The sequence below is a fragment of the Acanthochromis polyacanthus genome, chromosome 10 (assembly GCF_021347895.1).
Source record: "Acanthochromis polyacanthus isolate Apoly-LR-REF ecotype Palm Island chromosome 10, KAUST_Apoly_ChrSc, whole genome shotgun sequence".
NCBI classification, from domain to species: Eukaryota; Metazoa; Chordata; class Actinopteri; family Pomacentridae; genus Acanthochromis; species Acanthochromis polyacanthus.
In genome coordinates this window covers 28,785,430-28,812,887 of record NC_067122.1, presented here as the reverse complement: position 1 = coordinate 28,812,887, position 27,458 = coordinate 28,785,430, and the positions used below count along the sequence as shown (strand labels likewise).

The following is a 27,458-nucleotide window of genomic DNA, read 5'->3' as shown; positions in this document are numbered from 1 at the left end:
GTGAATGTGAGTGTGATTGTTTGTCTGTATATGTAGCCCTGCCACAGACTGGTGACCTGTCCAGGGTGTCCCCTGCCTTCGCCCGAGTCAGCTGAGATAGGCTCCAGCACCCCCCATGACCCTAATGAGGGTAAAGCGGTGTATAGAGAATGGATGGATAATCAGACACCATCCTCTAAATGTTAGAATGTTCTGTCTTATTTTTAATCTCACAGGAACATTTGTTGAAATCATAAATATCCTTAAAATATTATTGGAACATTAAACTAAATTTGTTTTTGTTAAATATTGTAAGAACTTTTTGGTAATGTTAGCCAACGTTCCCTTCTTCATGGAATTGAGCTTCATGTTAAATCGCTAAAGCACTTTAAACTTGCTGAACTAAGATTACTGACATGTCAAACTTTACGTCTAAACTTTTGATCTTGTTGTTGGAACTATTTGTGTTTTAATAGCTACTTTAGCATCCAGCACTCAAGTTGACATTTTATATTATCGGTGTTAAAATAAATAATTAAATGTACACTAGAAAACTGGAAAATGCACTTTCATGAATTACAGCCCAAGAGACTTGTTCTACTTTTATAAATATATATATATCGATAGCTGAATATCCACATGTGCAGTGCTTCTGTATATTTCTGTTTGTTTTCTTTTCTACTGATGTTCCCTCCACTCCTACTGTCCTTTTGCTGTTACGACACTGTAAATGTTCCCACTGTGGGACTAATAAAAGCTTATCTTATCTTATCTTATCTCTACTCTGAACTACTTTGCAAAGGAAGGCTGAAAAAAAAATTAGAGCAAAAAAAATACCCAACATCCCCCCCGTTCTCTTATAAAGTCAGAGTAACCGACCTTCACGCTAACGACAAATTGCCGTCCTCTCCTTATTTCCTGACCTTCTCTCCACATCTTAATTTTCAAAGTCCTCAAATAAATGTTCTCAGTCGACTCTGGATCTTATCTTTTATCTCGCATCACACACACTAGTTTACGCTGTCATTAGATCCAAAAGGGGAATGGAATTATTTTGCAGTTAATACGGCATCTTTATCACCGTCATCAGCGTTGACGCTCTTTGATGTGGTGAAAAGTGTTGCTCCTCTGATCTTGGCTCCAGGTGGGATGTAAACAAGCCTCATTTAGCTCCAAATATCACTCCTCAAGTATCGGAGACATTCACACCCGACCCCTCCAGTGCTCATCCTCCACACCCGCCCAGGCTAAATTTATCTGCATGAGACAATGCACTGAGTGAATGCCACGTTTGGCTCTGGAGAAGGTCCTATCTGGGAAGATAATGGAAGATGATCCAGAGCAAATCTCCGAGTGCAAATGCACCCCGAGTGAATTTTACAGGCATATGCCTTCGTAGATGACATGGAGAATTGCTTGCCGCAAGACATTGTAATCTCTCGATCATTTTGCCTCCTTTCCTGCCTCCCTGCACCCTCTTATCGCACTGTTTGGTCCAGCTTGTAATCATCCCCTCAGGACAGCTCTGCCCCCTTTGCCAACCTGATGTATCCTCCTCAGATTGGAGCTTTTTTTTTCTTTTATCGTTGTGACAAATTCCTTTTCAGCAGTTTGAGGAAAAAGCACAGAATTTATTCTCTGTCCTCCTCTGGGAACAAGAAGTAAAACATTAACCTACAGCGCTTCTCGTCTGAAATTTGTGCCTCTGCAATGATTAAATTCCACACATAATTTATAAGACAAAAAAAAAAAAAGAAAGAAAAAAAACGATATCTGTACGTATCTACGCCAAATTGAAATTGGGGCTGGCTGACAGCGCCAAAGACAGAAGTTATGACGTGCTGAGCCAGAGGACAGAGGTGAAGTGAAATATTGTGGAAACCAAATGCGGTTTTGCAGCGTGCACCGGAGATGCTGGATGAAGGAGGAGAGAGCGATCGAAACGGCAATTAACTAAGCGAGAAGAAGGTGACAGCATGCCTGACATTAATAACATCCCATAGAGCCAAAGTCAAGATTTACACTCACACTCAGTGGGAGAGTGGGGCCTCTTGTGCGGAGCTCATCAGCTCTGGGCAAACTTACTTACCCTTCAAATCACCTACACACCTAGATTAGATGCCGGAGTGTTGGGAATTCGACAATCGGAGCTGACTGTTTGTATAAAAGATCATGCAGAAAGCCAATAAAGCAGAGCAGGATTGGTCTGTGGTTGCGTATGGAGGTGTTGGCTGTAAATCCACACACATGAAGGCCTGCTTTACCTGTCTGTCATCTCCTGCCCGTTCCAGCAGAGGGAGTGGTTAGCTGGAGTGGGCTCTCGACTGCACAACGCCTCCCCAAGACCACTGTAGAAGGAGCTGAAGCCTCTCAGGTTGGTTATGAATTCCCTGAAATGGGCAAAGAGTGGAAAAGTTTCAGTGAATATGAACTGCAGTGAGAAGGGCACAGACTGTCCTACAGAAAGAGGAGACAAAAGGCAGAAATAGCATAAAGGAGGGAATTCAGCTTGATAACGGTGAAAGCAAGTCGATTATGTCCCCCATGAGAAGCAGCGAGTAAAGAGGCCAGAATAAGCAGTGTCTCTGTTCCTAATTGACATTAATCTGGCCATTGTGCTGCTGAGGCCAGCAGCCCCGCTGGGCATCATTACACTGTTCATTTAAGCCTGTTACTGCATCAGAGGTGCTAAAAACACTCAAGTGGAGAAAGACTGAGTGTCAGGGAAGCAGGAGGGAACCTGTCCACACTGTCAGGGGCAATATTGGTCTGTCAGACATATATTTCCCCCGTAGCGCTCTGGAGAGGGAGTGCAGCTCCATCATCTGAAGGCGTCTGGGTTACAGCCTCTGATTGGCTCACCTGCGGAGACCGGCCAGAGTCTCATCAGAGTCCGAGGATGAGGGCTGAGCTCCATGGGCAGCAGAGGCGGCTGGAGGCTGAGGAGGAGGTGACCCGACTGAACGAGAGGCCCGCTGAGGAGACTGTCCACACATCCCGCTCACCTGCAGAGGAGAAAATGAGAAACCGGCACTGAGCGGTGAACTGACTTCCCCCCCAAAACTCCTCTTCACCCCACTTATGTTCCATTGCACCCAGTTTCCAGGTCCTGAGCCTGTTTATTCAAACCCTTAATAGCAGTGACACTGCAGACAGTACAGTCAACAGCCGAGCTGCCGGCCTTACTCAGCTGAGCCCCTCTGCAAATTGTCATCTGTTTGGATTTGTTTATTTTTGGGAGGGATGAAAGCAGGGGGATTTGCATAACAAACAAGTCATTGTATCCTCTGCCAGCCATGTTCGAATTTGTAATCATAACACTCCAAAAAACGCAAGCGTGAAAATAAGGCCTCTGGTTTGCTGCTTCCTTCCCCATATAAATGCCATTGTGTTTCCACGCGGGACGACATAACAATAATAAATAAGGAGTCCCTCTCTGTCTCTCAGAGATAATGGACCTGGCACATTCTCTTCAGGTGCAATAAAAATGCAAATGGCTGTTAATGTTTAGCTTGTGGTTTAATGATCTGCCGGTGGTTTAATTTCCCTTGGGGATGCTGGCTGAGGCTGAATTCTGCCATGTAGTGTTAACAGCTAATTGTGCCCAGCTCCCCTTTAAGTGAATAGGCTGGCACCACTGCTGCTGAATACTGATGGGAGCTGATAGAGCTGCACTGGACATCTTCATCTGGTGCTAACCGAGGCTGCGTAACAGGCGCAGGCTTTCCAGCACAAACAAAACTGAATCATTTTGTGCAATTACTCATTTGTGCATAATGCACCTAAGCCTATTATCCTGATAAACACGCACTCCGACATAATATACTCGTTGCACATTCGTGTTACGTAAGCAGTGCTGATGCACAGAAATGCTGATCAGCTCCAGCACACAGAATCACCGGGGTTAATCGATACAATTTGTCAACCAAGGATAGGACAGACACCTCGACACACACAGTCACAGACGGCCGAGTTCTTCTGCACCAGGCCTTCAACGTCCCACTAATAACAGTGTACTTGGAGGGAAAATCACACACACACTTCAGCCCATTGTCTCTGCCACCCCATCCTCTCCTTCCACATTTTCCCCTCATGTGATGCTTTCACTCTCGTGTGCCTGGAGCGAGTGCCGGAGCTCCCACAGGCCATGATTAATGTGATCGGAGCTGCGTTCCTCTTTTTGTTTTGTTTTTTTTGTTTGTGCATTCCCGGGAAGCCGTAGGGGGAGTTGTGGCACAAGGGAAAGAGACTGATTCAGCACGCACACCACACCCCGCCGATTGTTTCCGGATTCTTCAAGGAAGGGGCTCATTAGTGGGGTATTAATATCACCCAGGGCTGGACTAACACAACCAACAGGAGAGTCTTGCAGATAAAGCCTGCCTCAGCGTGAGAGCTTGGAAATATCTGCACACTTTTATCTGCACTGAGCAGCCTGCTTCACTTGGGGAGAGAGGTGCTGACGGCCAGTAATACAACACACACACACACACACACACACACACACACACACACACACACACACACACACACACACACACACACACACATAAATATATATATATATAAAGCCCATAGTCTACACCTCCACACACCTGCGTCTCAGGTTCCATGTGGTTCTCTGCTGGTGCAAACATGGTGTAAAGATAAACTCCAAGCAAATCAATGGCGGTGTACGTGAGCGCAGCACAAACGTACGATCACAGCTTTGCATTAATCTCGAGGAGTTTTTAATAAACACTTTGTGGAGGACAGATGATAGTATCTGTGTTATGAGGTGGCGCGGTGCCATGCACAGCTGTAACAACATATTGGAGAATATTTGGTGAGTAATGTTTGTGTTCCAGCGTAGTCAAAGCTCAGGGGAGCGGCTGAGTCAGCATTCAACCCTCCTTTCTCCTCCTCCTCCTGTTCAGACTGTTGTCACAAGCAGAGAAACTGACTGAAATGCACACCCTATATACAGTATGTCCTATTTCAGCTGAAACCCTTCTTAAAATTCAGTCAAGTGAAAAAGGTGGGAAAAGCCTCGCTCTGTGTCAAACATAAACTAATACCAGACTATCAGGGTTATGAACAGATGGGTGTTGTTGTCTAGAATGAAACATTTTACTGATGAATCCAAACTACAGACACAGAAGTAGCTGATTTCAGACTTTTTCGATCTGACGTACCACCTCAGCTGAGTACAAGTGCCTCTGATTTGTCATTGTCACAATACTTTGAATTTGTAGGCTTAGTGTTTCAACTATTTATCCTATTATGCTATTAAATTGGCGACTGGGGCTCAGGTGGTAAAGTGCATCTACTAATTGCAAGGTTGGCAATCAAATCTCCAGCCCCTCCATGTGCCAAACCGTCCTTGGCAAGATGCTATACCCCAAGTTGCTCTCAACAGAAGGGAAGCACCTTGCATGGTAGCTCTGCCACCACTGGTGTGGGAGTCAATGAGTGAATGAGAAACAATCACAAGTGCTTTGGAACTCAAGCATAAAAAAAACACTATGTAAGTGTTGACCATCCATCCATCCATCCATTCTCTATACACCACTTTATCCTCACTAGGGTCGCGGGGGTGCTGGAGCCTATCCCAGCTGACTCGGGCGAAGGCAGGGGACCTTTTTGTAAATATTGGCATTTTTGGCACCTTATTTCTACTATCTATCTATCTATCTATCTATCTATCTATCTATCTATCTATCTATCTATCTATCTATCTATCTATCTATCTATCTATCTATCTATCTATCTATCATTTCCTCATATTCAATGTGTAGACTGTATATAATAGATCAAAGTAGCCACCGGTCTGAAAAGTGAAGCCTACATTGTATTAAATCTTTTTATTTAAGCAGCCAGCAGAGGACGAATCCTCTGGTTGAAATAAGAAGTCTGACTGTATAGAAGTCTATGAGAAAATGACTTTACTTCTCACTTGATTTGTTACCTCAGTAAACATTTTCCCAATCTTTTTATGGTGTGAATCCCTAGTTTAAAGTCACTTTGAAACCAGAATGTTGTTCATTAAGTAAATTTTGACCCCTTTTAGAGGAAAACAGAGGACAAAAAAGGAGTTTGTTTTAGGGCGGGGCTACGTTTGACTGACACCGTGCATAGTGTCCTCATCACATCCAGTTTTAAAAGACTAAGACAGAGAAATTCCAAACTCGAGACTTCAAAATGCTGGTCCACAAACCAACTGTTGACTGTACAGTGACCATGTTTGTCTTTTAAATGCAGTCAGTGCTCAATCCATTGACTTTACACTGTAATGACCTTGCAAAAATGAAACTTACTTTTCTAGGTGCTGGAGAGATTTTGCAAATATGAAACTTTCATAGATTAAAAATTCATAAATGAAAGAATAAACCTAGCTTGGTTACAGTTGGAGGCATCCTGTCAACAATTTTACAGACGGAATCTACGGGGAAATGTTTTTGTGGGCCACCAGGGAATTTTTCGTTGCAGAAATTTGCAGCCAAGCTGAGTGGTGATGCCATATCTAGCTCTCTTAATGCATCTGTGGCTCCAGCTGACTTGGTTGGAGGGAGGAATGTCTTTTCAGCTTAGTGAAACCTGTTTCCAAATCACATCATCAGCAAAATGTGCATGCAGGCAGGTGGCAGCAAACACGCCAAAATGACTTGTTCAGAGACCAACATAAAAAGTTGTTTTTGTGCCTGAAACTGGACGAATCACAAAAATAATAAGTAGAAAAACATTCATTTATTATCTCAAGATGCCAGGCAGGTGAGGATGCCTGCCTGTTACCTCAGAGTGCAGACACTAACTGGCTGTTAGCTTCAGATATCTGGTCAGAGTTTAACGAAATCTGTGAATAGTCTGGCATTGAAACGCTGCTGTTTATCAGGCTCTTTGTTTGAAATGCTTTTAGAGTTTCAGTTTAGGAGACTGCTGGAGAAGATGACTGATGGCTTTAGGCAGAAAAAATGTTGTACTACACGTTGTTAAATTACATCCGCTGTCAGGTGTATTCTGAGGACCGAGAATAATTTCCAGAAATGCTAATGCTACAAATATAATAACCATCTTTACCACCAGCTGCTGTTTCCCTCCGTAATATGTGTCACATTAGCCAAACAGAGCTGACAGATGTCTGTCAAAGGTAGATCATAATTTTCCAGGTTTTCCAGCAAGCTGCTTTATTAGTGAAAATATCAGTCTACAGGATACTATATATAGAGCATGTTTTAAAGACATATTTCAAATTAGCTGAGCTTTTCCACAATCTCACCCTCTGGCAACTCCAGAAGTTCCCCTTCAGGCACCCGGCTGGGACTTGCTGAGTTAGAGGTAAAATGTGAGTCAGACTTTAACGTAAAGATGTGAGCAGTTGTGTGTTTGGAGTGAAACTTCAGTGAAACACACTCATCCAAGAGGTTCAGCTAATATTTTAGAACACTGACAGATTATAGAAGTTAGCCTTCATGGTAAAATTGTCACTGCTAAACATAGATGACTAAACACTAAACTGAAATGAGGATGTTAATCTCACCAAAAAAGATGCAGATGAGAGTCTAATCTAAAATTAAACATTAGTTGTTTGTGCATCAACGCCAGGAAGCCAATTGTGAGATGAATGGATTTCACACTTCTCACACGTAGTTCTGCAAATCCTGAAGCATTCAGAGCTGTGAAAAGTCATTAAAGCGTGGCATGTTCTGATTTTATCATCAGTGTTCTGGTGCAGCTGAAACAGGAGTCTGAAGTAGAGACAAGATGTTTTCTTCAAACATGGAAATCAGGTCCAAGGAATTAGAAAGATGCCCTGAGAAGCTGCTCTGAGGAGCTGATCTGCTGCCTTCAGGAGAACAGAGAACATTTGATAAACGTTTGGAGCAAAGAATCGTGCAAAAGGAAATCTGTAACCAAATTGCAAATGACTAGAAGTGATGATTAGTAAGCAAATTTGGCTTAGAGGCTGCTTGAAATTATTATTTTTAAACTCTCTGATCAACAAAATCTGTCGTTGAAAGGCATGCTTATTTATAAATTTTTCAGCCACCAAAATGACACAATTTATCCGAGCAAATTTTCTAAAAAAAGACAGAATTCAGTCAAAAAATGTTTTACATATTGATTCAAAGGGTTTTTTTCCCCCAGTTTTTGACAAAATAAATAAGAGAAATTTTATTTTTGCCTTTTTATGATTTATGAATTAGTAGCATGTGTAATAGGGCAAAAAGACATTTTTGAATGTTTGATGAAACATCTACTGTGAAAAAAGTATAGTTTGTAGAGGTTGTAAAATGTAAAGAGAAAATTATGTACTGCATGTGGGTCTGTTATTTATCCCACTTTCCCAGTGTTGGCAGCATCTGTGGGAGCTTAGAAGAGGGTTGTACATGCTGATTCCAGGATTATTTTTTTTTTCAAAATCTGTCAAATAAATAATAAAAGAAATTCAACTTTTGTTTGTGTCTGTTTAATGATTCATGACATTCTAAGTGTGTCATACTGCACACTTGACATTTTGAGTTCTCTCCACTTCCAGCCATGTTTCTGCTGTTTCCAAAGAGGTGTGAGACTTTATATTCGAGTGAAAAATGAACCCACAGTGAGAAAAATAGCAAGTAACCGCTTGGAGCTCGGAGTGTTGTCATTTTTTTCAAAGCAAAATCCATGAAACAAATTGGTTTTGGATTTGTCTTTCATTTTTGTTTGGCCTGTTATTCAATTATGATCAGCTAAACAAACAAAATGCATATTTTTTGAGATATTAAGTCAAATTTCAATTACACTTGCAAATGTGTCTTAATTTACATTGTCAAACAAACAACAAATTGAGCCTTTAGGGACTTTCAAATACCAGAGAGTGTCTTCTATAATTCAAGCAAAACAAGACTTATATTAATTAAATATCAGTGATAATAAATAAGCGTGACTTGATAAATAATAAATTGACTGATATGTTATAGAATAGTTTTTACAGTCTGGTTCCTGTGTCTGTAGCTGCTCACATGTTTGACTGGATTAATAAGCAATAAAAATGCAGCAGAGATTTAATTAGTGTTCTCGGTGCAGCAACAGTTTGAATGTGATTTGATCTGCCTGAGATATTTTTGCGCACAAAGAAGACGACAACAATGATGAAAAGTGTGTTATTGACAAGAGGTATTTGATTTTACACTTAGAACTGAGCACCCGGCTGTGTCGAGAGCACAACAACACACAGCTCGTGTACTCGGCAGTATATCTCCTCTAATCTTGGTCAGATCCATCATATTTCTGTCTCAACCTACTTCCCGTCTTCATTTTCAGCCAAGGGGTCGCGGGGTGATGGATGTCTCCTCCACACTCTCCTGTCCTCCTTCCCCTTGGGCTCGCTCTTCACACATCTATTCTTCCCCCTCTTTTTTTTGTCGCTCTTTCCCTTCTCCTCGGTAAAAATAGAGCTTCATAAATCATGCATCTTCTCTCACAGCAGCGCGTAAGAACAAGAGGGAAAGAAATAAATGTAGTGGGGGGGTGGGGATGAAAGAGGAGAAAAAGGAGACAGAGGGATGTTGAGGATGAGATGTAGAGACGGAGGTGGATGACATCAAACTCCAGGAGAGGGCTGGGAAGTTGACAGGGGAATAGATTGGAGCTGCAGGGCTTCTTGGCTGCCCTCGCCATCTCTGTGAACATTGGCTGATTCACGCTGGAGCTGCAGCCAGGTGGAGGAAATGAATGTTAACATGCCAGATAGTGGGCCGGCGGATGGACGATGAGTGGTCACCTCCTCGGCACAGTTACATGCTTCAAGCCCACGAAGGGAAAAAGGAGAGAGAGAGAGAGAGAGAGAGAGCAGAGGAGACATCTCCCTCACACCTCGAGGAGCCTTTTACTCAGAGTCGATCCGTCTGTCACCCTCGGTAACGGAGGTCTGTGCTCTCACTCGAGGGGAGGTTAAGTGGGAAATACTGACCACAGCTGCGACACACTCGGCATCACGTGAAACCACAGAACAAGACACGTTGCACCGTTGATCCATTATGCTGCTGTACAAAATATTGAACTAGAAGGTTACTTAATGCTCAGAACCACAGCTGCAAATTTATACATTTTTAGCTCACATTACTGGCAACCATTTGCCAACACATACCTACATTTGTGCCTTTAGAATAGAACAAAATACAACTACTTTATCAGGGGAAATTTTATTGTGGGCACCAAAACTACAGACAAGAAAAGCACTCAGAGAGTACAGTACTCCGCCAAGGCTGCTCTGTCCCCCACATGGCATTGTCAGAAATGCAGCATTTGTTAATTAGTTATTGATGATCAGAAATCACGGCACCATAGAATGTGTCCATTTAACATAGACGTACCCACAAACAAAATGACCTTGCGCTGAGCACAGGTGTGTTTTATGTAACGTTATGTACGGATATTGAAATACCTGACATAAATACGTAGCAGGCATCGGGAAATGACGGCACTCTGAAATACTCCCACAATTTAATCAATTGTTCCTTGTTTCGTTTTTGACAGATAAATCCTGATAAGTCCGCAGCGATGATTTGTAGTAGGATCGCAATCACGTGAGGTAGCATTCATTTGTTGTCATAGTTACAGTGATGCCGCGCGGCTATCTTGCAATGATGCAGAAATCTTTAACAAATCCGTGGATCCAGACTATAAGCTGCATCACTGCCAAAATCTAACCACTTGGTTCTTGTGTCATTTCTGATCTTCCCTGAAAATTTCATCCAAATCCATTATTCTGTTTTTGAGTAATGGTGCTCACAGACGGACAGATAAACCTACGCCAATCATCACATAACTCCTTGTCGGAGTAATAAATAAGCAGGAATATCCGTAAAGTAAACAAGAAATAATAAAATATTTAGTAAAGTACAAAGTGCACAACACAGTGTAAAATGTACAATTATACTATAGTAAAAACTAGTGATACACCGATTATCTTCCGAGCTCATTATCGTGGCTGATATTTGGCATTTTTCTGATTATCAGTGTTAGTATTGTTAATAATCAATTTTTGATCAATTAAATGCACTACATCAGATCGGAAACAACATTTTCTCTCTGTCTGTCGTCACTCTGTGGTCTCAGAAGTGTCTCTCAGCCAGCAAAAACTAAACAAGGAACACAAACCAGAAAGCTAGCTACTTTCACAGTGGCCAGGGCTATGCTAACGGTTAGCAGCTAAATTAGAAGGCAGCTGCTTATTAACCTGAAAGAAAGTCTGGAAAATAACAATAATGCTTTAAGATATGGACAATAAAAGTAATAGAGCAATGAAAGACTTAAGTAAAACAGAGATGAGCTGGAGATGTAACTGCACAAACTGATCAATCTCAGTTGATCCCACATAAACAGAGGAGATATTTAGCCATTCCTCTTTCTATTTTATATACAGTGCCTTGTGAAAGTATTCGGCCCCCTTGAACTTTTCAACCTTTCGCCACATTTCAGGCTTCAAACATAAAGATATAAAATTTTAATTTTTTGTCAAGAATCAACAACAAGTGGGACACAATCATGAAGTGGAATGAAATTTATTGGATATTTTATACTTTTTTAACAAATAAAAAACTGAAAAGTGGGGTGTGCAATATTATTCGGCCCCTTTACTTTCAGTGCAGCAAACTCACTCCAGAAGTTCAGTGAGGATCTCTGAATGATCCAATGTTGTCCTAAATGACTGATGATGATAAATAGAATCCACCTGTGTGTAATCAAGTCTCCGTATAAATGCACCTGCTCTGTGATAGTCTCAGGGTTCTGTTTAAAGTGCAGAGAGCATCATGAAGACCAAGGAACACACCAGGCAGGTCCGAGATACTGTTGTGGAGAAGTTTAAAGCCGGATTTGGATACAAAACAATTTCCCAAGCTTTAAACATCTCAAGGAGCACTGTGCAAGCAATCATATTGAAATGGAAGGAGTATCAGACCACTGCAAACCTACCAAGACCCGGCCGTCCCTCTAAACTTTCACCTCGAACGAGGAGAAGACTGATCAGAGATGCAGCCAAGAGGCCCATGATCACTCTGGATGAACTGCAGAGATCTACAGCTGAGGTGGGAGAGTCTGTCCATAGGACAACAATCAATTGTACACTGCACAAATCTGGCCTTTATGGAAGAGTGGCAAGAAGAAAGCCATTTCTCAAAGATATTCATAAAAAGTCTCGTTTAAAGTTTGCCACAAGCCACCTGGGAGACACACCAAACATGTGGAAGAAGGTGCTCTGGTCAGATGAAACCAAAATTGAACTTTCTGGCCACAATGCAAAACGATATATTTGGCGTAAAAGCAACACAGCTCATCACCCTGAACACACCATCCCCACTGTCAAACATGGTGGCAGCCTCATGGTTTGGGCCTGCTTTTCTTCAGCAGGGACAGGGAAGATGGTTAAAACTGATGGGAAGATGAATGGAGCCAAATACAGGACCATTCTGGAAGAAAACCTGTTGGAGTCTGCAAAAGACCTGAGACTGGGACGGAGATTTATCTTCCAACAGGACAATGATCCAAAACATAAAGCCAAATCTACAATGGAATGGTTCACAAATAAACGTATCTAGGTGTTAGAATGGCCAAGTCAAAGTCCAGACCTGAATCCAATCGAGAATCTGTGGGCAGAGCTGAAGACTGCTGTTCACAAACGCTCTCCATCCAACCTCACTGAGCTCCAGCTGTTTTGCAAGGAAGAATGGGCAAGAATTTCAGTCTCTCGATGTGCAAAACTGATAGAGACATACCCCAAGCGACTTGCAGCTGTAATTGCAGCAAAAGGTGGCGCTACAAAGTATTAATGCAAGGGGGCCGAATAATATTGCACGCCCCACTTTTCAGGTTTTTATTTGTTAAAAAAGTTTTAAATATCCAATAAATTTCGTTCCACTTCACGATTGTGTCCCACTTGTTGCTGATTCTTGACAAAAAATTAAAATTTTATATCTTTATGTTTGAAGCCTGAAATGTGGCGAAAGGTTGAAAAGTTCACAGGGGCCGAATACTTTCACAAGGCACTGTATTCAGTAATAGTCAGCCTTAGTAATGAAGAAGTCTAGTTATGACTGACAGATTCTTTGCTAACACATGCTCTGAATATCTGGTCCAAATACTGGTTGTCAACCTTTCTTAATCACCAATAACCAGCATCAGCATCGGTCCTACGAAACCAGTATCAGTGGATCCCCAGTAAACATGCACAGTGAAATGAGGAGATTAAAATGTCTTGTAAAGAGCAGTGCAACATGTGCAGTATTGCAAAGAGTGCAACAGCAGCACAAATACAGACAACACAGATGCTACAGATTTATATCAAATAATCACAAACTAGATACAGATAATATGCATTTGGTGCATATGATGTTTTATTACTGTAAAACATTGGATAACTGTTGTGTTAGGACGTTACACAGTCTCCCTTATTCTGTAGATGCTGGAAATCAACACGGTGACAGGAGAACAGATGAGATTTTGTAAAATCAACATGATCTGGCAACATTTTTATCAAGAAAACTGACTGTAGGCGGCTGTCAGAATAAACTTCCAAATAACCACTTGACTCGAGCAACGTGGAATCTGATTCAGCACAGATACGTGGACGTTAACCTGCAAGGAAGAAAAGCTGCTGATGCTTGCAATGCTAAAATTAGCTACACTTTCTAAACCAGTATGACATTGTTTACCTGCAGACGGTGTGAACCCACTCAATCTAAAACGATAACGCAGCTCACCACAGTAATGAGTTTGTAAAATATGCTCAAGAAATCAAGAAAACAAGCAGTTTTTAAGCTACTTGACTAGAGTGTATTTAAATTTCAGTTTAATCATGAGGGAATTTAGTTGTTCATGCAAGCATTTCCAGGATATCTGCTGTCAAATAAAGACAAAATAAATGAAAAAAAAAAAACACTGAAAAGAAATCCAAACCGATTAGAAATGTCTGGTCATTACAGCTGGGTGGCGACCGACTGACCAACTGCCTTTCAGGTCATGAAGGAGGAAATAAAACTGACAAAGATGGATCGTCTGCTAGCAACACATTGATTGCACTATTTTTTCACTGAAAGTGTCACCGTTTCTACAAACAAGTCGATCTGTCAGGTGCTGTTGTCATTTGAAAGTTCTCCTCCTAAGAAAAACTGTACAGCATAACGTCCAATAGTAAGAAATAGAGAATTTTTAATATATTTTCAAAATTTTCAGTGATTCTGGTGCAACTTTCTACATAACATAAAATGTTAAATATTGTTTCTACATGATTATATGACATTATCTCTTACAAGCTATACAAAAACGTTGTCTTGACCAACCTTATTACGATTTTATCTAGTCAAATATAGTTTTTATTTTATTATATAAGAAGAAACAGCACTTCTGTATGCAGCTGGCATGGTGGTGGTATCATCAAATCCATTAGCAAAAATGTTTTTTATACTGTTTTGCTCCAAGTCATAATAAAATGTACCAAATATGTAAATGACAAACAATAACTTTAAAGAAAGCTGACTATATATTTCAAGCCAGACTCTGAGAAATAATTTTTTACTGGTATTAAAACACTGGAAACCACCGCGATGGTCCTTTAATCCCCAAGTTTATTCAGCCAAATGCTAAAGTGCTTATTTGAGGCGAACTAATCAGGTGTTGTCTAATTCTGGTTGGTCTCCGATGACTCCAGTGAGACAAAATTAGCCTTCAGGGAGACGATGCCTCTGTCCCTTCAATGACACCGCTGAGAGAGGAGTGTCTCTGCCAGATTACATTCACACACTCCACCTTTCACTGAGCTAAACAATGCACTGCCATAGCAGCTTTAATCCCATATACTGGAACCAGACCACAGCCTTAAACACAATGCAAAGTCATCTGTACTGACTGCAGTCTTAAGCAAACCCACACAGGACTTAATTAATTTTGGATAAGGATCTCAAACACACAGGCACAGCAGAGAGACAGAGCGAGAGCTGTTTCCCCTTAAGTCAGGGATTCATGGATGCAGCCACGCCCTCATGCTGCAGAGTAAGTGAGGTCAACCTGTGTGTTAATAAATGATGGCTTCTGAGTGAAAACCTGGTCACCGCGGGAATTCAGGGTGTGAGAGTGAAAAGTTCAGCAGTTAAACTGAAGCAAAAGCACATCCAGCCCTGTAACTCCGGCAGAAAGAGGCCTCCATATTTCATGAGCACTTCTCCCCCACTTCACATTTGGGCTACGAGCAAACCTGACGGTTTTATCGCAGCTGAACAATCACACATAACGGGTCAGTGCAGCCGAGGTGCGAGAGACGAGTTTAAACGAGACGTGTTGGCTGCATCTGTCTGACTGAACAGAAGAATACATGTTAGTTCATCCTCCTCACACCTCTGCCTAATGCTTCTCCTTTGCGGTTCAACTCGATACAAGATACATTCTTGGTTTGGATGAGGAGAAACTATATGTTTGTCCAAGGAAGAGGGCACTCTCTCAGCCTGCACTGAACACTGGAAAAGGACATGTTATAGCAAGTCTAATGTGGATAAAAGATACATACTGGCAGTGCCAAACAGACTTTTGCATAGAAATGAATGTATGATAAATTGCAGCCTTTGCCGAGTGAGCTCACACAATGCTGACGGGTGAATCTTTCTGTATTTCCCAGTTTTAATTCTAAGTTTTGTGATGACACACCTACACTTTGCACCAATAGCAGTGGGTTGTAGGTAGGACCTGACCGATTTATCGGCTGGCTGATTAAATTGGTCGATTATAGCCCTTTTCAAAATAATCGTCATCAGCTGGAATTTTGCAGATTAAACGCAAATGTATTCTTAATTTCTCATAAAACAGTAAATGCTGTTAAGTGTCAGAGTAGCGCTGAATGATGTCCTTGCGTTGTTTGTCCAACATATGTAGCTCTGACTCCACTCAGTCCTCAGTAACTTACAGGAGTAAGTTACAGCCAGGAAACATTACAGGAGTGGGCTGAGCTGACAGGTAAGTTTATAACGACATTGTGAAATTAACGATGACTCAACATGTTCCCCATTTCAGTTTAACTCTCTTTGTCATGTGTCATGATGAGTGACCCGTGCTTCGTTGCATCAGTCATGCTTTTCATTTACGTTGCATTGCTAAAGCTGTGCTAACTTAGCTGAAGTTACTCCCTGTCTGTTTGTGTTAGCAATAACATCACTGTAGCTATGCCAACCTAGCATGGCATTAGCAAAAAGCCAGTAAGTAACTACACAAATAACATGAAGTGGAGAAAATATGTGAGAGTACAGAACGACCATCAGCTGCGTGTTGAGGCGCATTTAAGGAGCGATGTGAACGCAGAGGAGAGAAGGTTTATTTCGTAAAATGATGACCATTACTGTCTGTCTTCAGAAACTGTCATGGTGTCACTCTTAGTTTTACTTTGTCAGAAAATGCTATAACATTACACAGGCAGTAAGAGCAACTCATTGTGTTGTTATGGAGGAACATTAGTGTCTGACTATTTGTGGCCACTATATATTTAAAATGCAACTCTGTCAAAAATGACATGTTTTACATCTAAGAAAGGCATCTCTTGTTTTTATTTTGGTTCATATCAGTCATAACCTGATGGTAAAGAAAATAATGGAGTAAAGGACATCAGGGGGCTGCAGAAATAGTGTTTTACAGTAACTTCACTCATTATGTTGCTTATATACAGCATATTTCTATCCATCTATCTATCTATCTATCTATCTATCTATCTATCTATCTATCTATCTATCTATCTATCTAGAAGTACAAAACAAGATGTATTTCATAACTCATTCACAGATGGTTCTCTTTTTTAGGGTAGCATAATTTCCCAGAGGTTTAATGCTTTGTTGGATGTTTTTAAACTTGAAAATTCATAAAGTTAAACAAATATTGAAGGACAAAGTATTGTAAAACAGTAAAATGTTATGCCTGTAATTCATATCTTTGTTGTTGTAAGCATTAAGGGATCAAAAAAGAATTGATTTTAGTCATTATATATATATATTTTTAATTCATCAACCAATTAATCAGTTATTGGTATTTTTTTCCGCCAAATATCAGAATTGGTATTGGCCTAAAAAATCCATATCGGTCGAGTCCTAGTTTTACGTTAACCAGCAGTAATGAGTTAACCAGAGCTACAGATTTGGAGTAGATTACAGAAACTACAAGTCTGGTGGAAAAACCAAAGAAGATGCTCCAGATTTGGAGGAAGAAAAACAAAAGTAATTGATGGTGAGGTATATGTCACAAGCATGCGTCGACAGTTTTCATGTAATTACAGGGTCTTCACCAGGTCTGAGCAACCAGTTTCTAAATCTAAATATGAAACAATGCAAGAAGAAAATCGCAAAGGCTGCAATTTAGAATACATGACGTGTGGTTATTAAATAAGGAAAGCTGCAATTTGTAGCAGGCTGTAAATGTAAATGCTGTAATCTGATTGAGGGTTTAAACTGTCATGTCATCCTCTTTGTGTTGCTGTTGCACTCCTAATGGTGTCTCCTGTGGTAATGTCTCATCACGTTTTACATCTATCACACCATGAATCTTGAATTGACTTTAAAAGACCAGCAAATCAAATTGTGATATCGGTCAGAAAAATCACAATTACGTATTTTCCACAAATCCTTGAGCTCCAGTCTCCACCATTACTGCGCTGTCCGAACGTCAGATGCCTTGCTCAGTTCAAGTGGTAAAAGTGGCATACTTAACCCCCTCGACCACATTTCCTACATAAGCACAACATGAGTAGTGTTGATGAAAAGCAGCGATTGAATCTCAAATTAATGAACAGGTTGGTGAATAACATAAAAATCCTTAGTATACAGCAGAGCAACCTGCGGGTGTCATTTGCTGGTATCATTTTCTTCTCTGTGGCATCATTATCTCGTCAACAATTAATACGACAATAAACCTTGATTGCTCTGACAGATCAGTGCTGTGTTTAAAGTGATGCCTCCTGTTTCCAGCTCACTCTGTAGAATATAAGGGTCTGGCTGCACCACGCTATCATTCTGGTATAGAAGGAGAAAAAAATATTCTGGCTTATTTGTATTTCCTGAAATCAATTACAGTCATCTTGGGCGAGTTCAGAGAAGGATGCGGCTTCAGTGTTCACTCTGCAAATTTCTGCAAAACTTGAAATTTTCAGAGCTGTTGGTTGCTCCTCAGAAATTGTTGTTTCCTGTTGTGAAGTGGATTTTTAAAAGAGTAACACAAGAACAGCAGACAGGAGAAGAAACTCGCCTGAAGTGAGCTGCCAATGGCTGACTTATACCTGTAGTCGACATCCAGTGAGTCATACTAAGTGGCTGTAGGACAAGAAATACATTGAGACAAAAGTTCTGCGCTGCACGTTTAACGTATCGCACTGTAGTATTGCGCCAAGCAGGGAGAAGCTCGAATGTCAGACAAAATGCATCATTAATCCATTGGAATGACACTGCAAATTAGCAACATGGCTGAACTTTGAATAAATTGTCTGTATATGTAGCCCTGTGACAGACTGGTGACCTGTCCAGAGTGTCTCCTGTCTTCACCCTAAGTCAGCTGGGATAGACTCCAGCTCCCCATGACCCTAATGAGGAGTAAGTGGTGTATAGATAATGGATGGATGGATGGAAAAATGAATAGAAGATGGATGGATGGATGGATGGATGGATGGATGGATGGATGGATGGATGGATGATATGTCTGTGAAGGTTCTCAGTCGTCCAGGTCATCTTAACCACTAGAACTAGTGGTTAAATACCTGGGACTCTCCAAACTAGTTTTTAGAACTGAAGAAGCCTCTCGGATGAGAGGCGAAACGCCTTCAAGATCACAAGAATAAGTCCAGTTGCCTGAACTAAACCCTTCACCTATGGATGGATGATAGATGGATGAATGGATGGATGATAGATGATAGATGGATAGATAGATGATAGATAGATGGTTGGATGGATGGATGGATGGATGGATGGATGGATAACTGATAGATGGATGGATGATAGATAGATGGATGAATAGATGGATGGACAGATGGATGGATGATAGATGATATACGGATAGATGAATGATAGTGGATGGATGATAGATGGATGGAAGGATGGATGGATGAATGGATGATAGATGGATGATAGACAGATGGATGGATGGATGGATGGATGGATGGATGATAGATGGATATATAGATTTATGGATGGATGGATGAATGAATGGTTGAACTTTGATAACTGATGAATCCATTGTTAGCTGCAGGTCACATGATACAGTCTTGTCATATACACTCAAATGTAGCTGCAGTTTTTTATCAAACATCACAAACACTCTTGCATTACTGGAATTTGTGCCAATATTAAAATTAAAACCATCTGATGTCAGATTTTATGCCTGATGTCATAGGAGGAAAGTGAGTCAGCTCAACCACAGAGGCAGTGATTCTGTAGGCCCACAGGTACGTTTACTTCTCAGGCACAGGTACACGATAAACAGCTTTAATTGTAATGGTTCTGCAGCATTTTGAAACACGATGTCCTCTTGTCTTACTTTGTACCAAAACAGGAAGTAATGATTCTAATGGCTACAACTGAAGTGAATGAGGTGGATCCTCATGTATCTTTAACTCTAAAGGTTGTTGTGCTAACTGAGATGATTGTTTCCTTGATTTAAAAAGTCCTGTCTCGTGGTGTGACGCTTTGTTCTGGCATCTGTTTGGCCTTTCAACTCAAACTGAACCTCCTGTAGGTGATAATTTCATCGTCTCACCAGGAACACAGTCACACAGTGTTTTCATGTTTTAGTGAAGTGCCACAGACAGTCTGACACCTAAGTGTGAGTGTGTTATTGGTCTGCACTCACCAGGGTGTTGAGGCGGCTGCGGGCGTTCACAGCGTGCTTCAGAGCCAGTCTAATCATTGAGGGCATGCTGAGAACCACGGCCTCCATGTCCTGCTCTCCTCTCATGGCTCCTGCCAGCTTCCCCAGTCCGTCGATGTAGCTCCTCCAGTGGGGCTGCACCTCTGCCGCCCCCCCAGGCAGCCGTGCATCACCGCCTGGCAGAAGCCCCTGCAGGCGGGTGGCCCCAGCATGCCTTGGCAGTGAGGGCAGTACCACAGCCTGAGCAGGGCCCGACTGCAGTCCCGGCCGGGCCGCAGATGGTCCGTGGTGTTGACGACCTCGATGCCCAGGTTCAGCGCCTGCAGGAAGACTCTCGTGGCCAGCAGGGAGCGGGACAGACGTGTCATCATGAGTTTAGGATAAGGTCCAAACGCTCCCGAGTCCTTCCAGGCTCCTCTGACACATTCCTCAGACACAGATGAGCCACTGCCCCCCAGCAGGCGGCGGTACGTAAGGGGGAAGAGGCGGCCGAACAGCACCGTCACCATGTGGTCCACCGTGGAGTCTGAGCCGAGGATGTAGAGCGACATATCCAGGAAGAGCTGCCCCACGGAGCTCTGGGCGCCGCCTCCGAGGCCTGGAAACTCAGATTTGAGCGTGGCCAGGGTGGAGTTACGGCCGTGACGCAGCACCAGATCGAAGGCCTCTGCAGGGAAACAGAAGAGCAACACACCAAAGAGTCAGATGAAGTGAAAGTCAGGCCACGTCTTTTGAAAAGTTTCGATAACAGGCGTCAGTTTAGCTCGAAAATTTGAAACACTCAACTAGAAACGACTCCCTCCAAACAACAATCTCATCCTTAATGATCACAGCTACAGAAAGCTTCCCCTGCTCAGCTTCTCTTCCCCTCTCCCCAGTTTTTCTGTTGTTTTCTATAATGGGACTTCTCACATATGCACAGGAATAAACACACACACACAATACTGCAATAACAGCTGATGATATGAAATACAAAGAAAGCTGCTGCAACACATGAAAAGTAAGATCCAGGATTTGCCCTTTTAATACTACAAAAACAGCAGCCTGTGAAGAGCTCACAGAGTGTTTAAAAAGACAGAATTAATGCCATTTTACAAGTGTGAGAGGTCTGGCTGCATTGAGAACTTGCAGGGTGGAGGAGGGCTGCACGGTTAGTGTGAGCAGAGAAAATAATCAGGGGTGTTTCGAGGCACAAAGTGAAGTCTTATCAACAAGGTGGCACAAGAAGCGAGAGCTCTATCATCGACCCAGTAGCAAAATGAGTGAGGACCCAACAACAGAGGGGATTTAAAGCTCCATTACTGAACTTAGCAGGGGAGCCGAGACTGAGTGAAATGAAGCTTTGGACAGGAGAATAGCTCGGGATGTTGAAATCCATTTATACTGCTGCTAGTCCACTACATCACTTTGTTGAGAGCGATAGCCACGACTGCTTGGTGAGGATGGGAGTGCAGGAGGGGGGAGACACTGGTTTAGGGGACATTAGAGGAAGTTATTGGTTTCTGTGCTGCAACGGCTCCACATTTCATCTTTGTTATTTGATTTTTTCCTTGCTCGGGTGGTTTAATTTCTTTCTCTTCATGCTTCTCTGAGGTCAAATGACGCTCGTCAGCCGACACATTGCTTTGGGTCTTTGGACATCACTGTGAAATAATATGACAGCTGTTTTTTTGTGTGTGCGGGACGTATAATGTGTATTTCTGTGTGCAATTTTGAGCATATAAAGAGGTTCATATGATAATATAAACAGAAATACGTGAGGGTATCTGAAATGAACATCACTCTTCCACTACGACCAACTGAATGCTGGTGTGCAACAGCCCTGGTTGGATGTAATACCCCTCATTAAAGGGGAACTTCGGTTTTTTTCAACCTGGGGTCTGTTTTCATATGTCATTTCATACATGTGAGTGATGGAGAAATTAATTTTCGACATAGCTTCAGTATTTAGCCAGGCAGGCAGCTTCGCAGCTCAGCTAACGAAAAGTATGGGGCAACTGGCCCCTCCGCGTCAAAGTCCGCCCTAACGTGCTTTTTTTCCCACACTGACTGGCTTGGATAGTCTCAACGAGTGTCCCACAACATACTAGAGATGAGAAGTGAACGAAAACCTCCACATTACTTGGCGATCGCTATTTGTTGTGGTCTGTATCTAAATCTTGGGACGCTAGAAAACAAATCTCATTCTGAAATCGCGCGATAGCTCACGCCAAAACACCGGTGGGGGAAACAGCTGTTTGCCTCAGGTGAAGAGAGACGAGTGGAGCGATTTTGTGCCGGATTACAGAACAGTTAGTTTTTTCTAAACCTGGTAAAACTAATGGGTCGTCAGTGCGCATTTCCAAGTTGTGGCAACAGAATGGTGCGCTACACTTTGCGCAGCTTTCACAGACTACCATACTCGGAGAAGGAAACGGTAAAGTGGGGGCTAAACGTTTTATAAATGGACCCTGAAACTCCAGTTGATGCACTTCGATGTAAAAACTTCGGTAATCCGACACAAAATCGCTCCACTTGTCTCTCTTCACCTGAGGCAAACAGCTGTTTCCCCCACTGGTATTTTGGCTCAAGCTATTGCGCGATTTCGGAACGAGATTTGCTTTCTAGCGTCCCAAGATTTGGATACAGACCACAACAAATAGCGATCACCAAGTAATGTGGAGGTTTTCGTTCACTTCTCATCTCTAGTATGTTGTGGGACACTCGTTGAGACTATCCGAGCCGGTCAGTGTGGGAAAAAAAGCACGTTAGGGCGGACTTTGACGTGGGGGGCAAGTTGCCCCATACTTTTCCCTAGCTGAGCTGCTAGCTGAGCTGCGAAACTGCCTGCCTGGCTACATACTGGAGCTATGTCGAAAATTCATTTCTCCATCACTCACATGTATGAAATGACATATGAAAACAGACCGCAGGTTGAAAAAAAACGAAGTTCCCCTTTAATAGACCATGTTTCCTGTCCATCACTTCACGTTATCTGTCCAATTAAGCCAGAAGGTAACGTCTGCAGATAAGCTGAATTCATAAGTCACAAAGCTTAAGTTCAAGGCTTTTACCTCTGTTTAAACCTGTATTCAAACTAAAGGAAACAGCATATTTTAGAGCTAGTTAAGCCCATACATACACACTTCATCCTGTGTGATGTGAATGGAGGTGAAGATATATTCAAGTGAGCATTTTTCCACTGGAAAAACACTTCTATGGTTAACTATGGTTACCAATAAAAAGACTAGATTTGAAAAGTAAAAGTTTTTCTAGGACATTGATTTAAACTTTGCATTTTGACCACATTTTACTGGGATTTGCAGCTGTGAAAAATGAAATCCTCCAACTGAGAGTGTAGGTTGTTATTCAGACCTAGTTATTGGTAAACTGTTGGTGCAGAGAAGAATGCTTTACGTATATTAGAGTCACCAAAGTAATTAAGTTTTGTTTTATAGTGAAAGCCAACAACCATAACCATTGAAACACTGAAAAAACAGCTTGTTAACATGCTCATATGGTGAATATATTACATTAGAAGACACATCATGAGAGAAATAAACAGTCAGCACCAGGACTTTTCACCTTGTAGCTGCAGCGTAATAATGACAGTGCCAAAAACAAGAATTCAGACTTCTGAAGTTTCATACATAACAAACCTAAACATGAAAAGCACTCAGAGAACGCAGTACTCTGCCAAAGCTGCTCAGTCTTTGTATCCTTTCCGATGGATGAAATCTTTAATAAAAAATGACCTTACATCAAGCACAGGTGTGTGTTTTGCATGTGTACGTTATGTATGGACAGCGCATTGCATGACCTAAATATGTAGCAGGTGACGGGAATTGATGGACTCAGAAACACCCCCACAATTTAATCAATTCTTTCTTGTATCATTTCTGATGGATAAGTCCACAATGGTGGATGTGATCGTCAGCAGGCAGCTGATATTGTGTTCACTTGTTGTCATGGTTACAGTGACACCTTGCCGCTCTCTCACAATGATACAGAAATCTTTAACAAATCCGTGGATCCAGACTATAAGCTGCATCACTGCCAATATCTAATCACTTGGTCCTTGTGTCATTTCTGACCTTCCCTGAAAATTTCATCCAAATATGTTAGTCTTTTTGGAGTAATGCTGCACACAGACAGACAGACAGACAGACAGACAGACAGACAGACAGACAGACAGACAGATAGACAGACGTAAACATACATCGATTACCGCATAACTCCTCTGCATTCCTTGGCAGAGTAGTAAAAGTTACAGCTAAGCTATTTTAAAGGGAAAAAAAGGATTGTTTTTCACTAAAAATGTCTAAATATGTAATTGTGATATACAGAGATGAGTTTTTGGAGGTTAATCAATGACCACAAAGGTAATTTTAATACTTTTTATGCACATTACAGCAGCAACACAACTTAGCTGCTGTTAAAATCAGGCACTTCTACTAAACTACACTTTATGACTTGTGCTCTGCCTAGAACACACTGTACTAAATAATAGGGTAGGTTTAACCCAGCCAGAATTAATTTATCATCATTGTCTTTGTTTTACTAAAATAGTTTTTGCACTTCTGTATCCCTGTATGTTTTTCTTTTATGTGTGGGACAACGGATGGAAATTAGCCTTGTGCTAAATCCAGTTTATTTACTGCAACCTTGTGTAAACTGTTATGAGATTATATATTCATTAATATTCACTGTCCCATCCAAATAAATAAAGACATGAAATGAGAATATTATTTTACCTTAATGTATACAACTACTCCCATTATGATGTCCTCAAAGCTTCTTGTTAACAGCACACAACTTATATTCTCTACACTTATTAAATTTTATATGAAACAATAAATGGGGTGAACTTACATCTCCCAGTGCAGTATGACTTTGGAGAAATATCTTTTCACTAATCAACATTCTCTTTTTCAAGCTACAACTGAACAAGTGCTTAAATTAATTAAAATTTGTGTTTTGTGACACAGAGATTACGTTTAAAGAAAAGACAAAAGGTCTCAGATGTTTAGATGTAAAAGTATTTTAACTAGGAACAAATTACAGCTATTTTTCATATTATCCTTGTTTTGCTAAATTACAGATAATAACTAGCAAAATCACAATAATCAATCAATTTATATGCTAATAGTGAAGAAATTGACTAAAATTTCCACAAATTTGTTTTAAAATGGTCATTTCTTCTTTTACAATGTTTCGACATAAAATCACAGTATTTTTTTTTTTACTGTTTTTAGATTAACAAAAGCGTTTTTTTTTATCAGATATTTGCTATTTTTTGAAAGAAAAAATATGCATATTAAGGACTGAATAATGGTAGCTCATTTTCTAAAGTGTTATTTACGGATATTTCTTGTATAACTAAATTACAGATAATATCTAGTTACAATGCAGAAAAAAGTATGAATTCATATGTTCAGTGGGAAAAAACATCCACATCAAAAATCTATATTTGTACAGTTTATAAACTAGTGTGATCCTGAAGTGACACCATTTTACTGGATTTAAATCAGCTAAAAATTTTCAATATTTTACAGGTATTAGCTGTTATTTTCATATTACAGTATTCCACCATTTTTTGGTGGATTATTTTGCAACCTTGACACAAGATTTTTAAAGTTTTGTGGACACAGAATTGCTTGGCAGCTACGGGTAATATCTGCATCATCTTTACTTTATGCTTCTAGTGAATAAGCACAAAATGCACACAAGAGATTTGAGCATATTACAAACTCATTCAGCGTGAGCCATCCTGAAAGAATAAAGCTGACACTATCCACCTTCTTGTGTTAACTTGTGTGAATCACTGTAGAATCATTGTATTGGATTTGGCCCAGGTTTGTTGCAACAGCAGATATCTGACCTTGTACAGAGAAAATCAAATTATTCCACCATGCAGATGAAAGAAAAACATTAGAGAAATCTTTGACACTGCCTACAATGGCATCAACAATATGCTTGAATGTGTGGTGAGGTTGTAAGTTTGAGTTTGAAGCTGTTTTTTTTTTTTTTTTAATTTTTAAGAGATGTGATGTGTTATGGTTGTTGAAATTGTTGAATAGCAGTGTTTGATTAAAGTGAATCCTGTGAAATAATCTGTATTTACCACATGTGGACAGTTATTGAGTCCTAGCTTAAGTAAACCTTTAAATCACCTCCTCTGTAGCACACTGTGGTTGGAGGTTTGAATACGAATCAGGCTTTAAAACATCACGCAGGCTCAGCGGAGCAGTTGCAGCGTGAAGAAAGGTTAGGAGAAGCATTTGAGGATGTTGCGGGCGAGCATGAGAGGATGCTGGAGAGCGGCACACATCTGCTCGGTTTTTCAGGCTACGAACGTCCTGCTGCGAAGCTCTTCCCTCTGTGATCAGAGAGCAGACAGATGTGCAGATTGCCGCCGAGACGAGTAAAACAGACTGAAAGGAGGGAAGTCGCGCCCACACGCACAAATACACAGATAAAGTTTTCTATTCCTGGTAAGACGTGAGCAGAAGCCTCTCATATTCGGTTATTGGGAGCGGGTGAATGTGTACATGCAGATAATAGCTATTTGATTCTCATTTTCTTGGTTTCTCTGAAATCCTCCTACATCAGGCCCGGTAATTTGGCTGCTATCTGTAGTATCTCTTACACCATAAAGAGGAGAGCCACTCTGTGATGGTAAAGAGAAAGACTAGAGGGCTCTTCATAAATGCCATTCAGCGGCTCTGAGAGTTAAGAACCATTGTGAGCCCATTTTCCTACGCACGCCGCTCGCTCTCTTTCATCGGTGAAAGCCTGCGCCGGATCAGGTATCCTTTAATGGAAGGGGAAAGGAGCTGTGTGTCAGGGACCTGTGACATTCTGGATGCAACTGCAGGAGGTCAAGAGCACACATTAGCAGAGCAGCAGCCCACAGCATGCATATTGGGTCATGCTTTAAAATTAGCAAGTAGCATTTATTTTGTCAGTGTCACAGATGGAGGCAGAAGTCTGGCTGCTGGAAAACTGTTTCTCCAGAGACTGAAGGCCTTTTTGCAGGCGGATCAGCACTACAAGGCAATGAGGGAAACGTCTCCGGCTGTCCTCTTTTACCTCCGTCCACCTACTGCACCAGCCAGATAATGTTTACTCAGAGGACTTGGGGCCTCTCAGCTTCCACAGGCATTAAAATATGTATATCAGTCCCACAAACACGGTCCAGTTCAGCCACGGAGGATATATGACACTGATATGAGTGCGCTTTATCATAATATCTGCTTCTCCTTCTGCACAGACACCAATTAAACAATGATCAAGTGCTACAGATTTCAGCTTATCTATTACCCCCCGGTGAGGTCACTTATTCCTGACATCTGAAGGCTTTAAGTTACTGCAGCTCTGACATAAAACAGGCTTTCACATAATCTATTAATGGCCTGTCAAATGAACATATTTGATGTTCAGGAGGCCATCAGTCTCGGAGTTGCATAAGTGAAATCCGGCGACTCGTAACGCAGCAGACTTGACTGAGGGTTGACTGCGGTTGACATGCTGTGAAGGCAGACACGCGCCACGCCGCCTCATCAATCAGCCGCCCCCAACACCCATTATCCCCAGGAGAGGGAAACATCAATAAATTACCCAGCCAATGAGACTAATTCATTTGGCTGATGGAGTTT

The 27,458-nt window shown here is 41.4% G+C and overlaps 1 protein-coding gene across 1 annotated transcript in view; it reads right to left on the bottom strand.

The window, feature by feature from the left end:
• Window positions 1–27,458, bottom strand: part of gpc3 (glypican 3) — a 179,193-nt gene that overhangs the window by 53,515 nt on the left and 98,220 nt on the right. Inside the window, 4 exon segments of the mRNA XM_022202960.2 lie at window positions 2,244–2,369; window positions 2,842–2,984; window positions 19,804–19,970; window positions 19,973–20,488. Of these exon segments, the coding sequence (XP_022058652.2) occupies window positions 2,244–2,369; window positions 2,842–2,984; window positions 19,804–19,970; window positions 19,973–20,488 (952 nt within the window).